This window comes from Citrus sinensis, chromosome 5 (genome assembly GCF_022201045.2).
Source record: "Citrus sinensis cultivar Valencia sweet orange chromosome 5, DVS_A1.0, whole genome shotgun sequence".
In the NCBI taxonomy this organism is placed as follows: Eukaryota; Viridiplantae; Streptophyta; class Magnoliopsida; order Sapindales; family Rutaceae; genus Citrus; species Citrus sinensis.
In genome coordinates this window covers 2,014,016-2,038,023 of record NC_068560.1, presented here as the reverse complement: position 1 = coordinate 2,038,023, position 24,008 = coordinate 2,014,016, and the positions used below count along the sequence as shown (strand labels likewise).

Here is a 24,008-nt window from a genome sequence, read left to right as displayed (position 1 = left end):
TAGCTATAAATTTGTTGGTGACATCCAACACAAGCATCGGCAGATTGGAAATGCTGTTCCACCTCCTCTGGCGTTTGCACTGGGGAGAAAACTAAAGGAAGCTGTAGAAATGAAAGCATCAACATCATAGAGATATTCATGTGTTCTGTGAAATAACTGTTCTTTGTTAATATGAAAACCTACTGTTTTTATTTTTTATTTTTACAACTTCGGCCTATTTCTTAGTAACACACCAACACTAACCCATCTGAAGACATTGGGCCACATTTTCTGAAGTAACTAGATTGATGATATGTAACCTCTTCAATTTATCTCCCTAGCTCATATTTGTAAGAAAATTTTCATAATTTTAAAAATATATTTTCTCTTTAAAATATAGTTCATATAATTCTTTATTATAAGTTTTATCCTTTTCATATTCATACTCATATCAACGTGATTAGCCAACAATAAAATTCACCGCAAAATTTATTTGGAAGAGTAAAGGTCTGTGTATCTTTGCTTGAAGAGTGGAACTAATAGCACCTTATATTTTTTTACTCAAGCCCCCCCCCCCCCCTCAAAACCTATTTTAAGTTTTCAAAATCTCTGTTTTAAAATTTCAGTTTCTTTTTTATTAAAAAAATATTTAACTTCTTCCACAAACCTCATATTAGGGATATTGTTTTTACAAAATTTTGAAAGTTTAAATCATATATATTTAATTAAAAAGAAAATTCTATATACTTGAATTGAGTAGAACTAAAAATGGACTTAAATAGTTATTATGTAATATACAAAGTGTTTGAGAGAAAATAAAAAAATATAAAAGACTTTGGTGTAGTTGTGTGGGAGTAATGAAGTAGAAAAAGAAACTTATAGAGAGAGAGAGAAAAATATAAGAATTTAATTAGATTTATTTTGTCTTTTAATATAATTAGAGAACTGTTTTAAAAGAATTATACAGATCTGCCAACAGTTATAACTCTGGCTTGAATTTGGGGCATTACACTTCTCCATTCACTTATGGGTCTATGAAAACTTAACACTTCTTAAGAACATATGGGCTTTTACACTTATGTACAGCTAATTAAGACTAGGTTTGGGCGAATGGGCTTTTACAATTTTAAATGGTAAAAAAGATGATGTAAATTATAAATTATAAATTTAAATTTATTCACATTTTATTAGTATAATAAGTTTGAATCAATTTTGTATTTGGAGTGATGTAATAATATTTTTATTTAAAGATCAATTACTCAACTCTACATATGTTTGATTTTAATTGTAATGTGCACGTATTTAACTCTTAAAATTTATAATAAGTATAAATAATTCTTACAAAAACATAAATGTTAAATAATAATCATACTTTGGATGTTTTTGATTTATAAAAAAAAAAAGATGCCACTTATATTTGGATATCGAAAAAGAGAAAATAAACATGTCATTTAAACATATGCAATTTAAATATATTCATATTTCAGCCAAATTTAGACCCCACTCAGATTTCAGATTAAAAAGCAAACGCTATCTTACATCATGAATTCAAAATTTGTAATTAACTTTATTCAAATGTCTTTATACAGTTGTTTTATTAGTTCAATATAAAGATATATTCCAATATTGACATTAATAGTTAAAATCAAATAACATAACAAAATAACTATATATTTAAATATTGATTTACTGGGATCAAACAAGGGATTGGATAAAACTTTGTAAAAATAATCCAGTCATACAAAATAATGATATTGCCATACATGTGCCTTTGTTTTCCAGATTTTGTCAGATTATACATCGGATTCTTTGAGATTTGTATTTGACTTTTTACTAAATAATAAACTTTATTTAATTTCTTTGGATAAAAAGTTGTAAAAATAATCCACTCGTACAAAGTAATGATATTGCTATACATGTGCCTCCGTTTTTCAGATTCTGTCAGATTATACAGCGGATTTTTCGGGATTTATATTTGACTTTTTATTAAATAATAAACTTTATTTAGTTTCTTTGGATAAAAATTTATAAAAATAATCCAGTTGTACAAAGTAATGATATTGCCATGCATGTGCCTTAGTTTTCTAGATTTTGTCAGATTATACAACGTATTCTTCGGGATTTGTATTTGACTTTTTATTAAATAATAAACTTTATTTAGTTTCTTTGGATAAAAAATTATAAAAATAATCCAGTCATACAAAGTAATGATATTGCCATGCATGTGCTTCGGTTTTCTAGATCCTGTCAGATTATACAGCGGATTCTTCGGGATTTGTATTTGACTTTTTATTAAATAATAAACTTTATTTAGTTTCTTTGGATAAAAATTTATAAAAATAATCCAGTCATACAAAGTAATGATATTGCCATGCATGTGCTTCGGTTTTCTAGATCCTGTCAGATTATACAGCGGATTCTTCGGGATTTGTATTTGACTTTTTATTAAATAATAAACTTTATTTAGTTTCTTTAAAACCACCACTATTCTCTTTAAAACCATCACATTGTTTCTTATAAATACTGACATGTACTTTATCCTTCATGTACATATCACATAAGGTCTCATTTCCAAGTTGTAAACTTTAGAAATACTCTTCTCACAATGATATTTCTGTCAAAATCTTCAACGAAAGTTGTTAAAAGAGGAAGAAAATGTGGAGAAACATCAGAAATAGGAACATCGGAAGGCGAAGACCAAGAAGATGATGATGATCATAAAGAAAGTTTAACCTTATCGAATCAGCGATTTACCAGAAATTATTCGAGGTGAGAAATATAAATTTCAAATTAACTTCATATTGCAACTTCTCCTGTAATTAACAACTATATATTCATGAAGACCGTGTATATGAATCACTCTCCATATTCAGTAGCATCAGATTTAACATTCTACGATTTAGCTAAAGGCACTATTTTTCCACTCTTATCAGACATACAGCCATGCAGGCCGAAATTGAGCAAGCCTCGTCAGTGCCGCCATTTGCTCTCAAGACGAGATTCAAACGGATAAATGGGGTAATTTAGCTTATGTCTTTGCTTAATAATATAATTTCATTCTCAATTATTTAATCACCTTCAGGTAATTAATTAATTAAGCCATGATCTGTTATTTACACTGCTTTAGCTTCGTGAACACTGATCAAAATATAATTGCATGTGCCCTGCAGGCGCTGTCAACTAGTTCTGCTACGACCGATGGATTGCATGTCCATAAAGAAGTTGTGGTATGTTATTGCTGTCTATTATTATAAACCTCACCCACCGATATTCATTTAACTTAACATAGAGGGGTGCCTATCAAGATGCCCTGATTTTTAAAGTAAATATATTTGAAAAAATAGTAAGTTGTGGGGTGGTGCGAAAAGCCTGAATCAATTTCTTAGGTTCATACCACTTACAGGGCTTAAACTTGAGTGACTAGCCAAAGAAAGCTGATTGAAAACACTCGGTCAAGTCCTGGCCAAGATCTAATACAATTTCATCAAACAATTGTTGAGTAAAATTATCTTTAACTTCCAAATCATAATTGAAAGTCCTTACGAAACACTTTTTAATTGCCAAACCAGTCCTAAATTGAGCCTTAATATTGGAATTAGTTGTGCAATTGTGTCATAGTTAAAATAAACCCTATTGTCGGTATATGTACAATCACCTCCGATTAGATTATTCATCTATTTATTGTTGTTATTATAGGTGAGGTCTGATGCATTGGAAGCAGCAGCACACGATGTGTTTCCATGTCGTAAACAAGCATTCATATGGACAGCTTCACCTGAGGAAACAATGCCGGAATGGCCAGAACCAATGCACGTCTTTGCCGGCCTTCCTGAGCTTAATGGCAAGTTACCAAATGGCGCTCATTTCCGTGCAATAACAGTTAGAGATACAATCGGTGAAAGTTCGTGAATGTGCGATTGATCTCAAGTAAGTCTTATCGCTATTTTGATATCTGCTATTGAGATTTGGATTTAGTGCTGATATAAGATTTGTGCGTATCTTCTTACAAGATTGTGATCAGCACTGGATCAAGGTTCGTGCAACTGTTTAAATGAAAAATTTGGCCAGAACCAATGCACATTGGAAATGTTGTTCCACCTATCCTGGCATTTGCATTGAGAAGAAACTAAAGGACGAGTGGAAATGAAAGCATCAACATATAATGTGGAGATAAGATGAATACATAAATCCATTTTTGGTTTACAGGTCTTTAAACTAATTACCCAGTTTATCCATGTATTGTAAACAATGATCTAAAACATTGTTATTCTCTACTTAATGGTAGTGTCGTTAAGGTGCACCAAATTTAAAACCTTACCACTAATATAAATAATTAGTACAGAGCGAGTAAGGATCGATCCCACAGAGACTATGCTAGTTATATTTATTATTAACTCCAAAGCAAGATTTAAAATAAAATAATAGTAATAATAATAATAATAATAGTAATAGTAATAATAATATAAATTAATCTAACTAAAGAAAATGCCAATTAAAAATAAAAGGGGGATTTATGAATTTTTAACTAAATAGTAAGAAATAAAGAAATTAAAATTACGAACAAGAATTTAATAAAAACTCTAATTAAAGGAGAAAGAAATAATAATGATGAAAACTTTGGTTAAAGGATCATTCGCCACCACCAAACATGCACATAATATATTAATTCTATCATCAATTTATATTGAAACTATCAACCGTAGACAACAATAAGCCCTGTTAGTCTCAATCTTTCCTTAGTGTGTCGTTAGGCAAAATAAGCTCTTCACCTAATCTCTAACCATTAAATAATTTAAAACAAGCTCTTTAAATTTAAGATAATGGAAGCATTAAACAAAGAAAGATATTAGGTTGATCTAGGCAATAAACACACAAGCTCGGATTATTTAACCTAGGTTATGTTCTTCAATTGAAATCACTGATTCCAACCTGCTACTAATGATTAAAATATCAAGACAATTACGGATCAAGAATTTTAATCTAGCAATAAAATTTATTCAAGTCCTATCTAATTGGCCACTCAAACAAAACAAGAATAAACCATGAACATTAATTATAGAAGAACATAAACAATCTCAATTAAATAAATTGAATGATAGAATTTAAATTTAATTGCATAGCATGTTTAGGGTTTTGAATTCACCCTCAACCAAATAAAAATTTAGCCTAACATAATTAAATTGGGAATAGAAAAATTGATAAAACCAGTCATGGAGATTAATTCAAGCGGCTGTCTTTTTCTTCAATTGAATTCCGGCTGCTGATTTTTTTCTTCTCGCGGCTGCAATGTCAAATTCTCTTCCTCGAATTGCGTCTGCACTCCTTTTTGCTGCCTTGCTCTCCTCTCCTCTTGGCTGCCCGAATTCTTCCTATTTATAATGCTTTGGCTTTGTTTAAATCCTTGCCTGGAGAGAATTAAATTCCAAGCTCAAAACCGCCACCTCATGCTTCAATTAATAAGCCAATAATGATTTCCTAAAGCCAAAAGACTTTATTCTCTTTCCTTTCACGTGGCCACTTTTGGTTTGCAATCTTTGTTTTCCAATTTTGCTTTCAAGTGATGGCTTGGCTTCCCTTTTTCTTCTTCCGGCTGCTAGTTCCTCAAAATCAAAAGCCAAAAGTTGGCTTTTATACTGCCCAAGATTGGCCGTATTTTAAAGCAATTAATTTGTTTCCTTTAATTGCCATGCACATGCCATTTCAATTCTTTATTTCCAATGCTTTGTCCACCACTTGTTTAGGCAATTCACGTGCATGAAATATGGCCATTTCCTTTTTCTTCTTTGTTCAATTTGCTTCCCATATTAACCAATGAGCAAGCCAAAGCCACTTTAATGCTTGCACATGTTATTACCCTTTAAGATTCTTGATTCCAATTAAATGAAGCCGCCAAATTGAATTAAATTCAATTCCCTCTTTAATCTCCACGTGATGGTCATAATCTTCTGAATATGCATGAATTAATTTTGTTGGCTTCGGTTTTTTTGGTTTCCAAAAATCACTAATTATTTTCCTTTTCTAATTCCTTCAAGCAGATCTCTTCTTAAATGCTCTGATTTAATTTCTCTTTAATTCCAAAATATACCTAAAATAACAAAATAAATAAAACTAAGATAAAAATTAACACAATAAAATATAAGTTACTAAATTAAAAATTAACTAAAATAACTAGAATATTTAAGACCAAAACAAGAAAAAGATAGAGAAATTAATAGCAAAATATATGAAAAATATGCACTTATCACTTAACATATCAGATTTGAATTAATTTGTATTAATCAAATAACATCTTATAGTAGTGAAGGTAATCAAAATTTATATGTGATCTAGTTGAATATAGTCATGTAATATTTGTGTCGGGCTCATTGTAATCACTCAATTGTCAACACATTAAAACGAGTTAATTTTAACATTATTTTTGTCAACATTCTGACATTATTTTGTCTCTTTAGCAGTTTTTTTTTAATTTTTCTTTGCAATATTTTTTTTAAAATAGTTTTTTTTCTCATAAGTCAGAAAACTGTTTAAGGTACAAAAAATTTACCAGCAGATTTATATTTTATAAAAGTGAGCAAATATCAAGGATAAAGATATTGAAACAATCATTGGAGGAGTAAATGTTTATGTTTGTGTCTGTATTTATTTTCATGTCAAGTCCCATGTCTATCCTTTGGTGGATTAGATGCTTCTATATTTGCTTGTCTGTCCAAATTTAAGATTTAACTTATTGTGCTGTGACACATCAAATTCAATCCCTTGTTTCCTTGCTTGTTGATGTAGATATACATATAGGTCATGCTTGGTCCCTTGTTATCATGATTTTCATCGGTAAAACAGAAAAAGGACAAAACAGAAAAAGGGGGAGAAAAAAAAAAAGACTCCCTAATAATGTTATCATGATTTTCATCGGTAACATGGACAATTTTTAATTTGGTATGAATACTACAATCTATTACCTTGTGAGAGAAAGTGTGATTAGAAAATTTAATTGATTGACGAAAATTAAGTCAATAAATATATATGTATTGATTAATTGACAATTAATCTTTGCATTTGTTGATTAACACACATGAAGACAATCAATTAATCGTTTTGATTTATTATTTTGTTTCCATCATTATTTCATTTTTTCAGTTCTATGAATCCACTTAATTAGTCATGCGTGATCATCACGTAATTAAATAAATAAAAGCATCAAATAATTCAATCAACCAATTAAAAAATTATTCATTACAACATAAGCAGAAAGCTACTTCAAAGAGCACACATTATTATTATTATTATTCTCTCCGACAATATCATCAAACAGAATATCATTGGTTTGCATATCAAAAAAGATAAAAAAGACAAAGATCGATGATGAAAGAAATATGAAATCATGATCAATTAAATTAAGTAATTGTACTCTCCTTATTTTAATTTTCGCTTTGAGCACCAGGATTACTAAGAGCCTTGATGGCTATGGCCACTGTATTTTTAGAAGCAATTTTCAAGTTCAAATTGACATGTTTCAGGTTCGGGTTCTCAGTGTTGTATCCGTCAGCGCGAGAAACGCTCAGGTCGGCTTCGTCAACTGCCGTTTTTGCGACGTCAAAATCGCCAACCTTAGGTGGTCCAATTGCTTTGTCACAAGCTTCTACGACTTTATTGTATTCTTCAATGGAAGCCATGAGCACGCTCTGTTCATAGTTGTCTTTACTAATTTCATGCGCTTTAGAATAGTCTTCCCTAGCTTGAATAACGCGTTCCTTCAGTACAGTTATTGCTGCGCCGAGGATTTCATTTTGGTTTAATTTCAACATCGGGTTTTAAAGAGAGTTTCGCGCTGACTGAGGCCACACAATTGGCTCCAAACGGAACGTCGCTACATGTTTGGTCAACCAGAAGATGATAATTGTAAACGTTCTATACTATTGACAATAATAATGCCACAGCAAGGTTGCCAAGATGAACTTCATTTTGATGTATAAGAGGAAAGAAAATGTAAGCATTGATTGATATATTGATAGATAGATGCTTTTAACGAGTGAGAGCTAACAAGGGGTGAGTGAGCTTTATAAAGGGCTTGATTTGAAACAACTCGCCTCAAACTCCATGCGGGTCTATCTGATATCGTCTAACTTGACTGATAATAATTTAATTAGTAACGATTCTACCAAAAATTCGGCAGTTATTTCCCTTATAAATATAACAATCCTAAAATTGAAAATTTATACAAGCACTCCTAACATACTTCAATATATAATCAGTTCCATCAATCAACCTTCTCAACTAAAATACCAAATAACACCCAAACATCTCCAATATGAAAAGATTATAATATAACTGATTTCAATATATATTAAACATCCATAATCATCAAATCATAATACAATTATACATTCCAAAATGAGATGATCAAAATGCATAATACCATCTATTTCTCCTAGCGCCATCACGTGACCAAAAATTCAAAATAACTACAGTCGGTTAGTCGATTGGTATACATGCATCCTTCTATAGGGGGGAAAAATATAATAAAATAAGGTGAATATAAAAATTAGTAAGCTCAATGAGTGGATAACATCTTTTGAAAGTAACTTACTTTAAAGATGATCATATCTTTTCGACATGCCAACTTTACTAATCTATAAGTAAGAACATAGTTAAATTATTCAAACTTTAAATCAAACAATTGTCATTGAAGAATACATTATACTGTACGTAATACACATGAAAATCATATCAAAAGATAACATAGAATACTTTATTCTTAAACTGTCACTAAACAAGTAAATGATCTTGTCATACCTGGACCTCATATGGGCAGTGCAATGACATACTATTCGGGCATTGTCATGCCTGGAGCTACAAAGGATAGATCAATGAAGTGCTATCTCATATATATCATTATATCTCATCATACAACATGCATAAAATAGTCCTTAAAGGACAAAAGCACCCAAGCACACGATCCAAAGCTTCTATGTTCACTTAGACAGACCCAAAGGCCTCTATCTTATCTGTATCTTGAATCTTTTTTATTATCATACAGCATGCATAAGCCTCCAAAGGGCAAAAGCGCTAAAAAACACAACCTATTAACCTCTCTATGTGTTCAGAGGGGCCCCAAAGGGCTCTCATCTTATCTGTATCATTGTAACTAGATGGAGAGGGTATTGTCTCATGATTTTTAATAACAAATTTTTATACACATAAATAACACATTTTTAATCGTACATTAAGTCTTCTTTTCTTTCCATTAACATTAAGTTTACTTTTCTTTTCTTCAAAGTACTATTATGCATTACTCACAATCGATAGGGAAAACCAATAATCATAAAATTTTTAATAATGTACCAATACGTAAATCAAATTTATTCTAGAAATCATTAAATTAGAGCATTAAGATCTTATTTTGCAAATATGGTTTACTACACTCTAAAATCATAATAAAATATGAAAATGGGTTTGCATATTTCACTTATAGTGACAATACTTAAACTCGATTATTGTTCATATCAACAGCTTGGTTCTCATTCGCAGTTTCTCCTAATCAAGGAAACAACATATTACTTTTCATAAATGTGAAATACGACTAACCACACGCAATGTAGTTCAAAACGAACATCTATCCACAACATATAATGCTTGTGTCCATAAAATTACCAAAATACCCCTACATTCAAAAAAAATAAATGTCAATTATACATGAATAAAATGATCCTACACCATTTTTTTTGTAGTCCTCTTTCTTCAAAAGAATTTCATCGATTAACATTTATTTTTTATGCATCAAATATCTAACATATTATTTTTTTGTAAGAATAATATATTAATTCTTGTTAGGCTTATAACATTCAAGAATATTCATGTTTGCTTTCATTGATGTACAACGTAAACAAACAAATCAACGCTTTATTGTATCTTAGATGCATTTTTGTTTAATCCATATGCATAACTCAATCGATGGGAGCAAATAACGTATTAAGGAAAGCGATATTTATAACGTACTTTGAAGTAAACATTAATTTACTATAGTTTATACATTTTTATTATATTAGATTTGTACCATTTTTACCGCCATTTTCTATAACCATATATATATGTCCCCCACATAATTATCGCGTCTTAGAAATTTATAAATACCAATAATATCGTTATTCAATTATTTAGAAACATCTAAGTATTCATGTTTAATTTATCTCTCAATTAAAACTAGACACACACACACACACGTGTGTGTGTGTGTGTGTGAACTCTAATTAAATGTTAATACGTGTGTTGCATACGAGCCATAAAGTGAGTTCCAATTTCTACTTCCATTTTCTAAATGTTACATAGATGTACATATCAGTAGATGTACTAAGTAGGAAGCAACACATAAAGATGGATTTTCTTTGCTGGACACTGATTTTTTTTTAAATTTTTTTCGAATTGCTCAATGATGCTTGGTCCACCCATGCGCAGTTCGTCAAGCAGACAAACACAAGCATTTGAAGCTTGCTTAATTATTGATGGTGGTGGGGGCCGATTTTGTTTTCACTTTAGTGTAATAAAGTGAAGCACTGAAGCTTGCCAAATTATTGGTGTGGGACAGTTTTTGTTTTCACATTAGAGTTTTTATTTGATTGATAACATATTAATTGTGTTATTATTTTATTAAATATATATATTTAGTAAATAAGTCGAATTTATTATATTCGGCTAAAATTTTATTATAATTTATTTTAACACGATATTAATATAACATGATAATTGAAATTATCATTGTGTGATTATAAAAAAATTGTAGGACTTTGAAGACAGAAAGAGAAACGTTTTGATAGTTTATGACTTTGAAGACTTGTAAAGCGAAGGTTCGTAGTAGATACATTCCGTTTTCCTCTTTATTCAGCATTTACCCGGACACTGGATTAATGTTGCTTGACCCCACAAATATCGACGTGCGATTTTATATTTATTGAATCTGGTAACGAGTGGTGGTGACTGGTGATTGGTGAATTGCTAAATTATTAATGGGTGGTGGGCTCTATTTTTATTTTTAAACAACAAGCGGAAGACTTGGTACGCGTATTTTGCTTGACCCTACACACTTACTGTTCAATTTTCTCATTTTGCTTTTCAAAACTCAAAATTCTGTTTCTTTCTTTGCAAAACAAAAAAGAAAAAGGAAAAAAAGAAAAAAAATGTCAATCATCGGAGAGGCAATCCTTACGGCGTCCGTTGATTTGCTGGTCAATAAGTTAGCTTCAGAGGGGATTCTGTTTTTTGCACGCCAAGAGCAAATCAAGGCCGATCTGATGAAGTGGGCGAATATGTTGGAGATGATCAAGGCGGTGCTTGATGATGCTGAGGAGAAGAAGACGACTAATCAGTTTGTGAAGAAGTGGCTTGGCAAGCTTCAGAACTTGGCTTATGATGTTGAAGACTTGTTGGATGAGTTTCAAACTGAGGCTTTCAGGAGGAAGTTGCTGCTTGGAAATGGAGATCCAGCTGCGGCTCAGGATCAACCCAGTAGCAGTCGTACAAGAACAAGTAAGTTTCGGAAGCTCATTCTTACTTGCTGCACCACTTGTACTCCACAATCGATTCAGTTCGATTATGGCTTGATGTCCAAAATCAAAGAGATCAACGGCAGATTTCAAGAAATTGTGACGCAGAAAGACTCGCTAGATTTGAAAGAAGGTTCAGCTGGAGGGTCCAAAAAAGCCAGTCAAAGGCTAGAGACAACCTCTGTAGTGGCTGAAGCAAAAGTCTTTGGCAGGGAAACAGAAAAGAAGGAAATTGTTGAATTGTTGCTGAGGGATGATTTGAGAAATGATGGTGGATTCTCTGTTATACCTATTGTAGGTTTTGGTGGGCTGGGCAAAACTACTCTTGCTCGGCTTGCCTATAATGATGATCGAGTGCAGAATCATTTCGATCTCAAGGCATGGGCTTGTGTCTCAGATGATTTCGATGTTATCAGTCTAACAAAAACAATCTTGACATCCATCGTGACTCACCAGAATGTGGATTATCTCAACTTGAATAAGCTTCAAGAGGAACTGAATAAGCAACTATCTAGAAAGAAATTTTTGCTTGTTTTAGATGATGTGTGGAACCGGAATTACGATGATTGGGTTGACTTCAGCCGTCCGCTTGGAGCAAGTGCACAGGGAAGTAAGATTATTGTCACTACTCGCAATCATGAGGTTGCAAAAATCATGGGGACTCTTCCAGCTTATCAATTAAAAACGTTGTCAGATAATGATTGTCTAGCTATATTCGCTCAACATTCTTTGGGGACGCGAGATTTCAGTTCACATATGTCACTGGAGGAAATCGGCAAGAAGATAGTGACCAAATGCGATGGCTTGCCCTTGGCAGTACAAACACTTGGAGGACTTTTACGTGGAGAGCATGACAGACGTGAGTGGGAACGTGTGCTCAGTACCAAGATATGGGAATTACCAGAAGAGAGATGCCGCATTATACCAGCCCTTGCGGTGAGCTATTATTATCTTTCTCCAGCTTTGAAACAATGCTTTGCATACTGCTCATTATTACCAAAGGATTATGAATTTGAAGAGGAGGAGATAATTTTATTATGGTGTGCCTCCGGTTTTTTGGATCACAAAGAAGGTGAGAATCCTAGTGAAGATTTAGGTCGTGATTTCTTTAAGGAGCTATGTTCAAGATCTTTTTTCCAGCAATCGGCCACCGATGCATCACGATTTGTTATGCACGATCTTATCAACGACCTTGCCCGTTGGGCTGCAGGGGAGACATACTTCACACTAGAGTATACCTCGGAGGTTAACAAGCAACAATGTTTTTCTAGAAATCTTCGTCATCTATCATACATTCGTGGAGATTATGATGGAGTTCAAAGGTTTGAGAAATTGTATGATATCCAACATTTGCGAACTTTTTTACCAGTAATGTTGTCGAATAGGTTGCATGGATACTTGGCTCTTAGCATTCTTCCTAAGTTGTTCAAACTCCAACGATTGAGGGTCTTCTCTCTGCGTGGATATCGCATCTCCGAGCTGCCGGATTCAGTTGGTGATTTGAGGTATTTAAGGCACCTTAACCTGTCTGGAACTGAGATTAAAACTCTGCCTGAATCAGTCAACAAGCTTTACAATTTGCACACCCTTCTGTTGGAAGATTGTGATCGGCTGGAGAAGTTGTGTGCAGACATGGGAAACCTCACCAAATTGCATCATCTCAATAATTCAAATACATATTCATTGGAGGAAATGCCAGTAGGAATTGGTAAGTTGACTTGTCTTCAGACACTGTCTAATTTTGTTGTGGGAAAAGACAGCGGTTTGAGGTTACCAGAGCTGAAGTTGTTGATGCATCTTCGTGGGACACTTGAAATTTCAAAATTGGAGAATGTAAAAGACGTTGGTAATGCGAAGGAGACTCAATTGGATGTAAAGGAGAATCTTAGAGAATTATTGCTTCGATGGACATGCAGTACCGATGGTTCATCTTCAAGGGAGGCAGAAACTGAAATGGGTGTGCTTGACATGCTCAAACCCCATAAAAATCTGGAACAATTTGGTATCTGTGGCTATGGAGGTACAAAATTTCCAACATGGTTAGGAGATTCCTCATTCTCAAATTTAGTAACACTTAAATTTGAAGATTGCGGCATGTGTACTGTCCTGCCGTCTGTCGGGCAACTGCCCTCTCTAAAGCATCTTACAGTGCGTGGAATGAGTAGAGTAAAGAGATTGGGTTCAGAGTTCTATGGGGATGACTCTCCAATTCCATTTCCATGCTTGGAGACTCTTCGTTTTGAAGTCATGCAAGAATGGGAAGACTGGATTCCTCATGGATCCAGTGAGGGAGTTGAACGGTTTCCTAAATTGAGAGAGCTTGACATTTTAAGATGTTCTAAACTGCAAGGAACATTTCCAGAGCACCTTCCTGCATTGCAGATGCTTGTTATTCAAGAATGCAAAGAATTGTTAGTTTCAATTACGAGTCTTCCAGCTCTTTGCAAATTAGAGATTGATGGATGTAAAAAGGTTGTGTGGAGAAGTGCAACTGATCATCTCGGCTCACAGAATTCAGTGGTTTGTAGAGATACATCAAATCAAGTGTTCCTCGCAGGGCCATTGAAGCCGCGAATACCAAAACTGGAAGAATTGGAAATAAAAAATATTAAAAATGAAACATATATATGGAAGAGTCATAACGGATTACTGCAAGACATTTGCTCTCTCAAAAGACTGACGATTGACAGCTGTCCCAAACTTCAATCCTTGGTGGCGGAGGAAGAGAAAGACCAACAACAGCAGCTCTGTGAGTTGTCATGCAGACTCGAATATCTAGGACTGAGATCTTGCGAAGGCCTTGTCAAGCTGCCACAATCATCGCTCGGCCTCAATTCCTTGAGAGATATAGAAATCTACAAGTGCAGTTCCCTTGTTTCCTTTCCTGAGGTTGCTCTGCCTTCCAAGTTGAGGAAAATTAGGATTAGCAGTTGTGATGCACTGAAATCATTACCAGAGGCATGGATGTGCGACACCAATTCATCTCTCGAGATCTTGAGTATTAAGCATTGTTGTTCGTTGACATATATTGCTGAAGCCCAGCTACCACTGAGCCTTAAGCAGTTGGTGATTCACAATTGCGATAATATGAGGACTTTGACAGTGGAAGAGGACATCCGGTGTAGCAATAGCAACAGCAGCAGCAGCAGCAGCAGCAGCAGCAGCAGCAGCAGAAGGTATGCCTCATCTCTTCTTGAGGACTTAACAATTTACTGTTGTCACTCTCTGACATGTATATTTTCAAAAAACGAGTTACCTGCCACGCTTGAGTCCCTTGAAGTTGGCAATCTACCTCCGTCTCTTAAGTCCCTTTCGGTTTGGTTTTGTTCAAAGCTGGAGTCAATAGCAGAAAGGTTGGACAACAACACATCTCTTGAAGAAATCAACATTTCTTATTGTGAAAATCTCAAAATTTTACCGAGTGGTTTACATAATCTCCGTCAGCTTCAAGGGATTAAGATATGGAATTGTGGAAATCTGGTGTCCTTTCCCGAAGGGGGATTGCCTTGTGCGAAACTCACGAGGCTGACGATACTTGATTGTAAGAGACTAGAGGCCTTACCCAAGGGATTGCACAATCTGAGCTCTCTTCAAGAATTAACAATAGGAAGAGGAGGTGAGCTTCCAAGCCTTGAAGAAGATGGCCTTCCCACCAACCTTCATTCACTTCATATTCGGGGTAATATGGAGATTTGGAAGTCAATGATTGAGCGGGGCCGGGGATTTCACAGATTCTCCTCTCTGCGAAAACTCACAATCGAAGGATGTGATGACGCCATGGTGTCATTTCCACTAGAGGACAAAAGATTAGGGACCGCGCTTCCTCTTCCTGCCTCTCTAACATCTCTGGTGATTTCCAAATTTCCAAATCTTGAACGCCTATCTTCTTCAATTGTTGATCTTCAAAACCTCACTGAATTGGATCTTCGTTGGTGTCCCAAGCTCAAATACTTTCCGGAGAAGGGCCTGCCTTCCTCACTTTTGCAATTAGAGATCTGGAGCTGTCCGTTGATAGAAGAGAAGTGCAGAGAGGATGGAGGACAATATTGGGACTTGTTAACCCATGTACCTTATGTTCAAATAGATGACTAATGGATTTTCGATGATTGAACAGTGGACGACTGAAATATTTTATTATTAGTATTTTTTTTAAATGTTTGTGTATGTAATTTTCAAATATTAGTTGAAAACTATTTTTAATTAATATGGTTCGGTGTCGGTGATTAATGGGTTTTTGAAACAAAAATAAAAATAGTAAGTCGAACAAATGGGCTCGCATTATTTAGCAGAGGAGGACTCTATTAATTAATTAATGAATTAATTTCTTTTGCCTATCTCATTCTCAGCTGTTGAAACTTCATTTACGTTTACATATATATAATATTTCTCTTCATTTGACTTTGGCAAAAATTGTTTTGAAATTTTACCAGTTGGATATATAAACATTGGAGTGTTCTTCTTTAAAAAATAGCATGATTGGAAATAATTAATATAAATGAAAATCAAATTATTATGATTGAATTTGCTAGATTAGCATTATTTCGTCTGTGTAATCTTACTTGTGAATTGTTGTTTGGTGATTATTTTAAATATTGTGCATATGAACGTTAATTATTTACACCGAAGGGATAACTAGCTGCCTCATGAGTAACAATATTAACACACGAGGACTGGACTGTATTACAAAATTGTTTAATTTAACTTAATAGTTTCTGTGCCATTGCTAATAATATTTATAAATATAATTTATCAGTTACTGATATTTAGATTCATCAAAAACTGTTATAATTGGAATGAATCTTCATATTTAACACATCAAATATGAAAGAAGAAAGAAGGAATATCTTTATGAATCGGAGTACGACTCTTTTTTTTTCCTCCTTAAAATTCATAATAAGCTCCGGAGAATTTTTTTTTTAATTTTTGTTAATAAAAACCAAGCTCATTAATTCTTTTATAAAACGCACTTTATTGTTGTTACCATTATTTCGTCTATGTATAATTTAAATTGTAAATTGTTAATATGCTTGACTATTTTAAATGTTTAATATTTCAAAATTATTTTCATTTTGTGTATGCGAGCGTGTGTCTATATACACACACATATTGACATATACATACGATGAAATTGAAATGATTTTGATCGTGTACAGGAGTAATCTCATTAATTTGCTGGAAGATCTTGAGATGTTGGGTGCTCTTTCTATTGTTATACAGCGTCTGCTTATAATAACAATGATGCACTTTATTACAGCCAAAGTAAATTAAATTTGATTGAATTAATAGTAAACCGACCATGATTTACTAAAAGCACTTTATTACATGATATGAGAAAACAAAAAATAAAAAGAGAAAATAGTACCCCGCGACAAAGCCAATTAAATATAAAAAACAAATATGAAAAAGGAAAAGCAAACTAAGCAAACACATTATATTTCTCTCATTACATTTCAACTTTAGTGGCCTCAATATCTGCACTAGAAGAATTACAGGCTGCCTCATCAGCAACAACGTTATTATGTTCTTTAAATGGCGTTGAACAATAAAGTAGTTTCCTATTGCTAATTAAACACATAAGGGCTAGATTGCAATACAAAATTAATGCTCTATAGGCGAGTTCTTGAATTAATTATTTTTGTGTCATCGCTATTAATTTAAATAAATACAATTTATAAGTTATTGAATATTCGGATTCATCAAAACTGTTATAATTCTAAAAACTAAATAAAAAACTGTTTACATTTATTATCAATTAAATAAATTACATGAAAGAAACTAAATAAAAAAATTAAGTATTAAAAATAAGAAATATATGTTTTGATATGAGCAAAAAAATTAATAATAATTTTTTTTTGTAATTATTTATTTTGTGAACATTTTTTTATAATAAACATTTTGTAATATTTTAAAATTACATGTAAGAAGTATAGGCAAAATATTTTATTATTTATCTTATAATAAATTTTTATTTGTCATTCAAATTTTCTTATAATAATTTTTTATCATTTTATAATAACTTTCTTATATATTTATTATAAGAAAATTTTCACAAAATAAATAAGTACAAGAAAAAAATTTTATTATTAATTTTTCTCATATCAAAACATATATTTCTTGTTTTTAATGCTTAATTTTTTATTTAGTTTCTATTCATGTCATTTATTTAATTTATAATAAATATAAATAAAAGAATAGTTGAAAATAAGGGTAATATTGTAAACTTATGTTATCAAGGGGGTTTTTGGCCATTATAAAAATAGTAGGAGGGAAAATGGTATATGTTGATTACTGTAGGGGGGAAATTGGCAATCTCCCTTCTAAAAACTATTATAATTCTAAAAAATCTTCATATTAATACATTAATATGACACGAGGAATATCCTTATGAATTAGAGTGTGATAATATTTTTTTTTTTGTAATGCATAAAATATGCCAAAGAAAAAGACTTTTTTTTTTAATATATATTTTTATTAACAATAAACCAAGCGTATTAATTTCTTTTAGTGCTGTAGGACTAGGATTTATAAAAACCACTTTATTGTTGTTAATACATACAAGCCATCTTCAAAAACCCATCAAAGTACAATAAACAGAACATCCAAAGATAAACATCTCACAACAAAACCAGGAAAATATCATAAACGAATAGCACATAAAGCAAAGCAAGCACTTCTTCCTTTAATCAAATTACATTTGAGCTTTCGTGGCATTAATATCTTCACCGGAAGAATTACTTGCCTCTTCATCAATGTTGATAACCTTAGGCTGCAAGCTTTGGCACTGTGACCCTCACCCATTTTCCAAATGAGCATTAACATGTTCCAACTCAGCACTCATTGTATTACTTCGACCTTTGTCCATCTCCCCCTTCAATGTCAACACAAAAGTCTGACTGCCCAGTAATTTTCATTAAATATATCATCTCCTGCAATTACCAGTTTTTACCGTCACTTGGGGAAACTTCTGATATGCCTCATTCAACACAATGTGCTGAGTTCATATCTGATATTTCATCATCCAAAAACTTCTGTGGTGTGTCTAGACTAGTATGTGTGCAAACAAGGCAATAAGCACTATTACTTGTTCCAAGAATAGCAAAGAAAATCTGCCAAAAAATGACATCTTCAACTATGTCAAAAATAACACAAAAATAAATCAGAAATAGATCATACCTTGATTGCTAAACTTGTTAACCATTGCTTCGGTAAGTGTCTGGTTAGATGTTCGAGGCGAGGTGAAAACAATCGAAGAGCATTCACAATTGCCACACAGCTCTTGAAGGAAAGACAACATTCTTGAGAAACAAGTGGAGAAGAAAAGTTAGGAATGTGGATTGTTTTACTCGTATACAAAAGAAGAGAAAGAGGCAATTAAGCATCTTTAAGTTTGGCTAGCTTATTCATGCAGCATTCACAAACTGTCTTTTATAATTGGACTGGAGAGTGGAAAATCTACAAATAAAAATTGCAAGTCTTGATCCATTCCAGATCTCAAAAAGTTCTTCATTTTACACGTACATCAATAAGTAGGTCAGGTGCAAATATCTCAGGTCCAGTATATATACGAGTACATCAAAACCGTATGTTTACATAAAAAGACTAGACGAATAACAAGGACGTGCAGCGTAACTCACAGCAACAACACATTCCATGGTCAAGTTGGATAAACAGAAAGATAGCATGAGAATCAAGATTTCATCAAACCAAATAAATTGACAAATCCAAAAATACATTTAACTACTAGAGGGGACAGGATGCAAAAGGAATAAAGGGCACCATTAGATAAAATTTCATATTACAGTATTTTTCCAACAGACATAAGAAAGACCACAAAAACAATACAACTTATCACAAATAGCATGAACTGGAAGTAGTCTGAAGAAATTCTAATGAGGATAACAGAAGACAAGCAATTGGTCCATAGAGCTCTATATATGGAGAACCAAAAATAACAAGATTTTTTCATACGTTATTTGTTACAAAGAAGTAAATGACCAATAGATTCACACCTAAAATAATATGAATGCTCCAAGTTCACATGCAAAGAAATTGAAATAATGCATCAGGAAAACAGAATCTAGGACAGACAATACAAAAATTACTTGTCCAGAGAAGTAAAAAAAAAACAGAGGAGTGGTGAAGGTTTTCTCACATCAGCATTTAGTGGAATATGGTGGTACATTTTCATGAAGTCAGCAATCAGATTCCTGAATCTTTTGCTTCCTGCTGGTGGCTAGCTCATATGGGAAAAAGGAATGCACCTTTAGAACACTGGCAAGATAAGCTAGGAATGGAATCTTCTCATCAGCAACCAAGGCATATTCAAAAGATAAATCCAAAGAACTGCTGATCTCATGGAAGCCATTTTTCAGAAACTCAAAAATTTTCTTAACCTGTCCATAAATAAAAGTTGGTATCATTTTAGTTCACTTCCCTGGGCAGAGCAATAACCAAGAACAAGCTACAAACATTAAGAAGTTACAAGCTTTTCATATGGCTCAACTATAGCCTCTATGACTATATATACAGATCATGAAGAATCTAGAAACATCTCCCACTCACCAGCTGCCATCTGGGTTTGTTGTAAGAAACCCAGATTTTTCCCGCCTTATAACAGTCAGTTAACAACCTTGAATCACGTGCTTAACTCATGCTTCAATAAGTGACCAAAACAACTGCTAAATCCATATAAAGTTTGTCAAATCACGCGAAGAACATGTGATTCACTTACTGGAAGTAAAAGACAATACACAGATGTCATATTCTCCTGTTTCATCCAGAAACCGACAGGGCATGCACAATCAAGGATACAAACCGACATGTCAGAAACTTCTAAAACTCATTTTTAAGCTCACAATTCAACACCTCTCTTTTAAGATCCTTTTCAATAATTTTCAGTTTTCTGACAAATGCAACATAATATGGTCATGTCCTACTTAATAACAAAAAGCATAAATGCAGCTCTTATATTTTTCATACTCAGCCAAAGTTGAAATACTCATGTATTCAGTGTTCGTTATTAAATTAGCATGATTGGACATAATTAAAATGAAAATCGGATAATTTTGATGATTGTATTAGTTACCAAGATTGGTATTATTTTGCCTAATTATCAAGGAGAACATTCAATTATATATAATATGTCCTTTGCATTTTCTCTTTTAATTAAAGTCATAAAAATACTTGCAATATAGACTGCGTATCTATTATGTTGTTTATGGGAGAGAATTGTTGTTGTTTTCGTGATTGTCAAATATTTTCTCTTTTAGTGAATCATAAAGAACTAGAATTTCTATCAATTAATTAGTACGAGCTAGCTAGCTGAATGTTCAATGTTAATTGCACTTTTGAGCTACATATGGCATGGTATGCTCGGGCAATGAATTTGAGTTTTGAGTTTCTGTCATATGATGTTGTTCAATCAAACAACTTTATTCTCCAGTGATAGACACAAATGAAAGTGCACATGCATTAGCTAGATGATAATTAAAAGACCAAGATTATATTCCCATCATAGTTAACAACTAACAATCCAACATGATTCAATGTCAATTAATTTTCAGTTTCTTATATTAATTTCTTTTTCAATATATATAATGGCAATCTCATGAGCTGAATATGTTAATTTCACTGTATTAGGCACCTTTGTGATATTTTATTAGGCACATTCTCGTATAGATGGATCATATTCTTGCAAAAATTTCAAATAATCACACCAAAGAGGGACAAACTGCATCAGAAAAAGGAGTATTCAGCTGCCTTCGCTTTCAATGAACTACTATGATGAAAATCTCCATATATGAAATTAACTTCTTCTTTGATTCTTATTGTCATCATCAAGGACTTTATTTACACAAAGGAGATGGAAACAAATGATATAAGATGCAATTGAACTTTGATATAAACGAAAATGGTGCTCTTCGGCACATTTCTTTGGTTGAAAATGATTCAAATATTAAATTTATGTAACTAGCAAGAAGATTTCTTTTTTTCCCCACCTCTTGTTGTGCACCATGAACTGCTAGCACCTCTTGGTAGTAAATGAAAATGAAGTGAATCAAGCTTACCAGTGGTGCGCTTTACTATAATGCTCCAATTTCATAAAATCTTTCTCAAAGAATCATAAATTTATGCATGGTATGAATTCAAATTCTGTAGGCATAAAGAGAACAAACTAGATAATCAGAAACTCCTCTTTTGTAAATCTTCCCAACTCCCAAAAGAGCCTGATGTCACGGGACGAGAGGTTTCGAGCCTGTGCGGCACTCCCGCATCCCATACTACGAGAGTAAGCCTAGTGGAAGTGGCACAATGTCGACTGGTTTCGCCCTGCCTTGGGCTCGTCAGGAGAACGGCTTCAGTTCCCAACCAGTGTGCGTCAGGATTTTCCTAGACCCCTCTTCAGCGTTAAGTCCTCGACGAGCGACAAGCTCCCCAAACTCAACCGGGTCGGCCTGTCTGAACTCCAAAGAGTCTAGGGCATTGTATTCCCCACACACACATTCCTGAAGCACGTCTCCAACAATCAGCACAACCATCATCGACACTAGCGTACAAGCGCATATCTTGGGTGCCACGATTGCGGTCCGTGACACTGAGGTCTACAAATTAAAGCCAAGTATAAGCAAGAAACCGATTATGTAATTATCAAAGTATACATTAAGCTTTAGGTCACAGTTACGAAAAACCAGAAAAAAGTATGAAATCTTAACAATTAGCTAAGGCCAATAGAAACAAGATCAGACATTGTGATTAATTATCTTCCTCAACTAACTCAGCAATCAAATGTCTAATTCTGTAAACATATAAGCTGTTTCTTCTCCCATCAATTAAACCCCAAAGAATAGAACTCCCACAATAAATATTCCCTTCTCTAAATTGGGTCTCTTTTTCTGTTCTTTATTACCTTTACGCAGGTTTTCTTTCCTTTTACATTAGCAAATCTTAACATCAATTATTAAAATGCTCTAAAGTAAAGAGCAAGGTTAGTGTTTCATACAGAACTTGAATTAACGAAGAGAAGTTCATCCATTGAACTTTGTTCGTGCACTGATGACAAATTTTTAGGAAACAAAACCATTAAAATCTTGGACTTATTATCGAATGATGTACTAACTTATTGAAATAAATTAACAGCGGTAATTATTTTAGTCTTACCCAAAAAGAAAATTCTGTCTACCATAATAGCATATTTTTAGTAACATGCATTCCACTCCCAAGTCAGCTTCAGATATTAATTCACTTCCTAATTTGATAGCACTAAACCTATGTATTATTCGAGTTAGGGTGAATAATTATACCAAAAGTAAACACTTAATCCTGATCTGCTTGATTGTCAAGAAACAACAGGAAAAGAAGGGAAAGAAGCAAAAGAGAACAAAGTGAAAACAAAAGCTCACTAGGCTCACAGAAAAAGACAAAAACATAAATTAATTTAAACTACGACTACGGCTTCATTTTTGCTTTCTTGGAAACTGAATCCTCAAAATGATCCGCACTCCACCCATGTTTTCTCAAGACACTCATTGGTTCCTCAGAACACCCAACTAAGGTGGACCCAACCAAAGTCTATTGCATTGTTGAATGAAAGTATGAAATCTTAACAATTAGCTGAGGCCAATAGAAACAACATCAGACATTGTGATTAAATATCTTCCTCAACTAACTCAGCGATCAAATGTCTAATTCTGGAAACATATAAGTTGTTTCTTCTCCCATCAATTAAACCCCAAAGAATAGAACTCCAACTATAAGTATCACCTTATTTAATACCTTTTAAGCAGGTTTTGTTCCTTTTTACATTAGCAAATAACAAACATAAACATCTATATCTCTAAGCGAAAAAATATTTGTTCAAAAAATCGAAAACCAGTGCAAAAAGGTAATGACAGATACCCAGTTGCAATAGAGGCTTCACTTCTCGCCCATTCTTGCCACCTAGCCGGTGTCAATGGAAAAAAACTCTTTTGTTGCCTCCCTAGCTTGTCTCATCTTCTCTATCTCACCCAACTAAGAAAGAACAAGCAAATGGGTATCCGCAAAATAACTGAATAAGTATGCGTATTGAAGTTACTTGAACATGGGTGTCGTAATTGGAAGGTTCATTGGATAGCTGATACTCTAGTTTTGAAGCTCCATGTTCTGTTTTGCTTCGTCTTCTAAGTCAGAATTCGAGTCGGAGTCAGTGGCATCACTCGAGTCCAAAGAGTTGTCTTTTGTTTTTGTTTTAGGGTTGTGCTTAACGTTGGGCATGGCCGTATCTTCATCATCAGATTCTTCTTCTTCTTCTAGGATTGTTGCTAGGGTTTCTTCTTCGGGTTCCATCTTTTGAAATTTGAACTCTCCTTACTCTGTTTCTCCCATTCAGTGACTACTGGTTTCTTAATTTTATGCAATTTTTTTTTCTTAACGAGAAAATGATAAATACCTGGAGTGGAAAATTTTTGTTGATGTCCCTCGATTTTGATTAAAATACAAATTTTATTTTTGGTCAAA

At 33.3% G+C, this 24,008-nt stretch overlaps 2 protein-coding genes across 9 annotated transcripts in view; one reads left to right on the top strand and one right to left on the bottom strand.

Annotated features, from left to right (window-relative positions):
* Nucleotides 1-15,717, top strand: part of LOC127902564 (putative disease resistance RPP13-like protein 1) — a 121,153-nt gene extending 105,436 nt beyond the window's left edge. For 2 of the 7 annotated variants that reach the window (XM_052442024.1, XM_052442025.1), the window contains one exon: nucleotides 14,403-15,717. In XM_052442024.1, coding sequence (XP_052297984.1) covers nucleotides 14,403-15,605 — 1,203 coding nt within the window. In that variant the 3' untranslated portion in view covers nucleotides 15,606-15,717. Of the gene's footprint in view, nucleotides 1-12,758 lie in introns of all 7 variants that reach the window. The other 5 variants (XM_052442022.1, XM_052442027.1, XM_052442023.1 and 2 more) reach the window with 5 other exon arrangements.
* The window catches only part of LOC127902569 (uncharacterized), a 100,754-nt gene extending 77,052 nt beyond the window's left edge, over nucleotides 1-23,702 (bottom strand). The window contains exon 1 of one of the 2 annotated variants that reach the window (XR_008054969.1): nucleotides 23,587-23,683. The gene's annotated coding sequence lies outside the window, so the exon portion shown is untranslated. Of the gene's footprint in view, nucleotides 1-23,586 lie in introns of both variants that reach the window. The other variant, XM_052442039.1, reaches the window with a different exon arrangement.
* Between the last annotated feature and the right edge of the window lie 306 nt (nucleotides 23,703-24,008).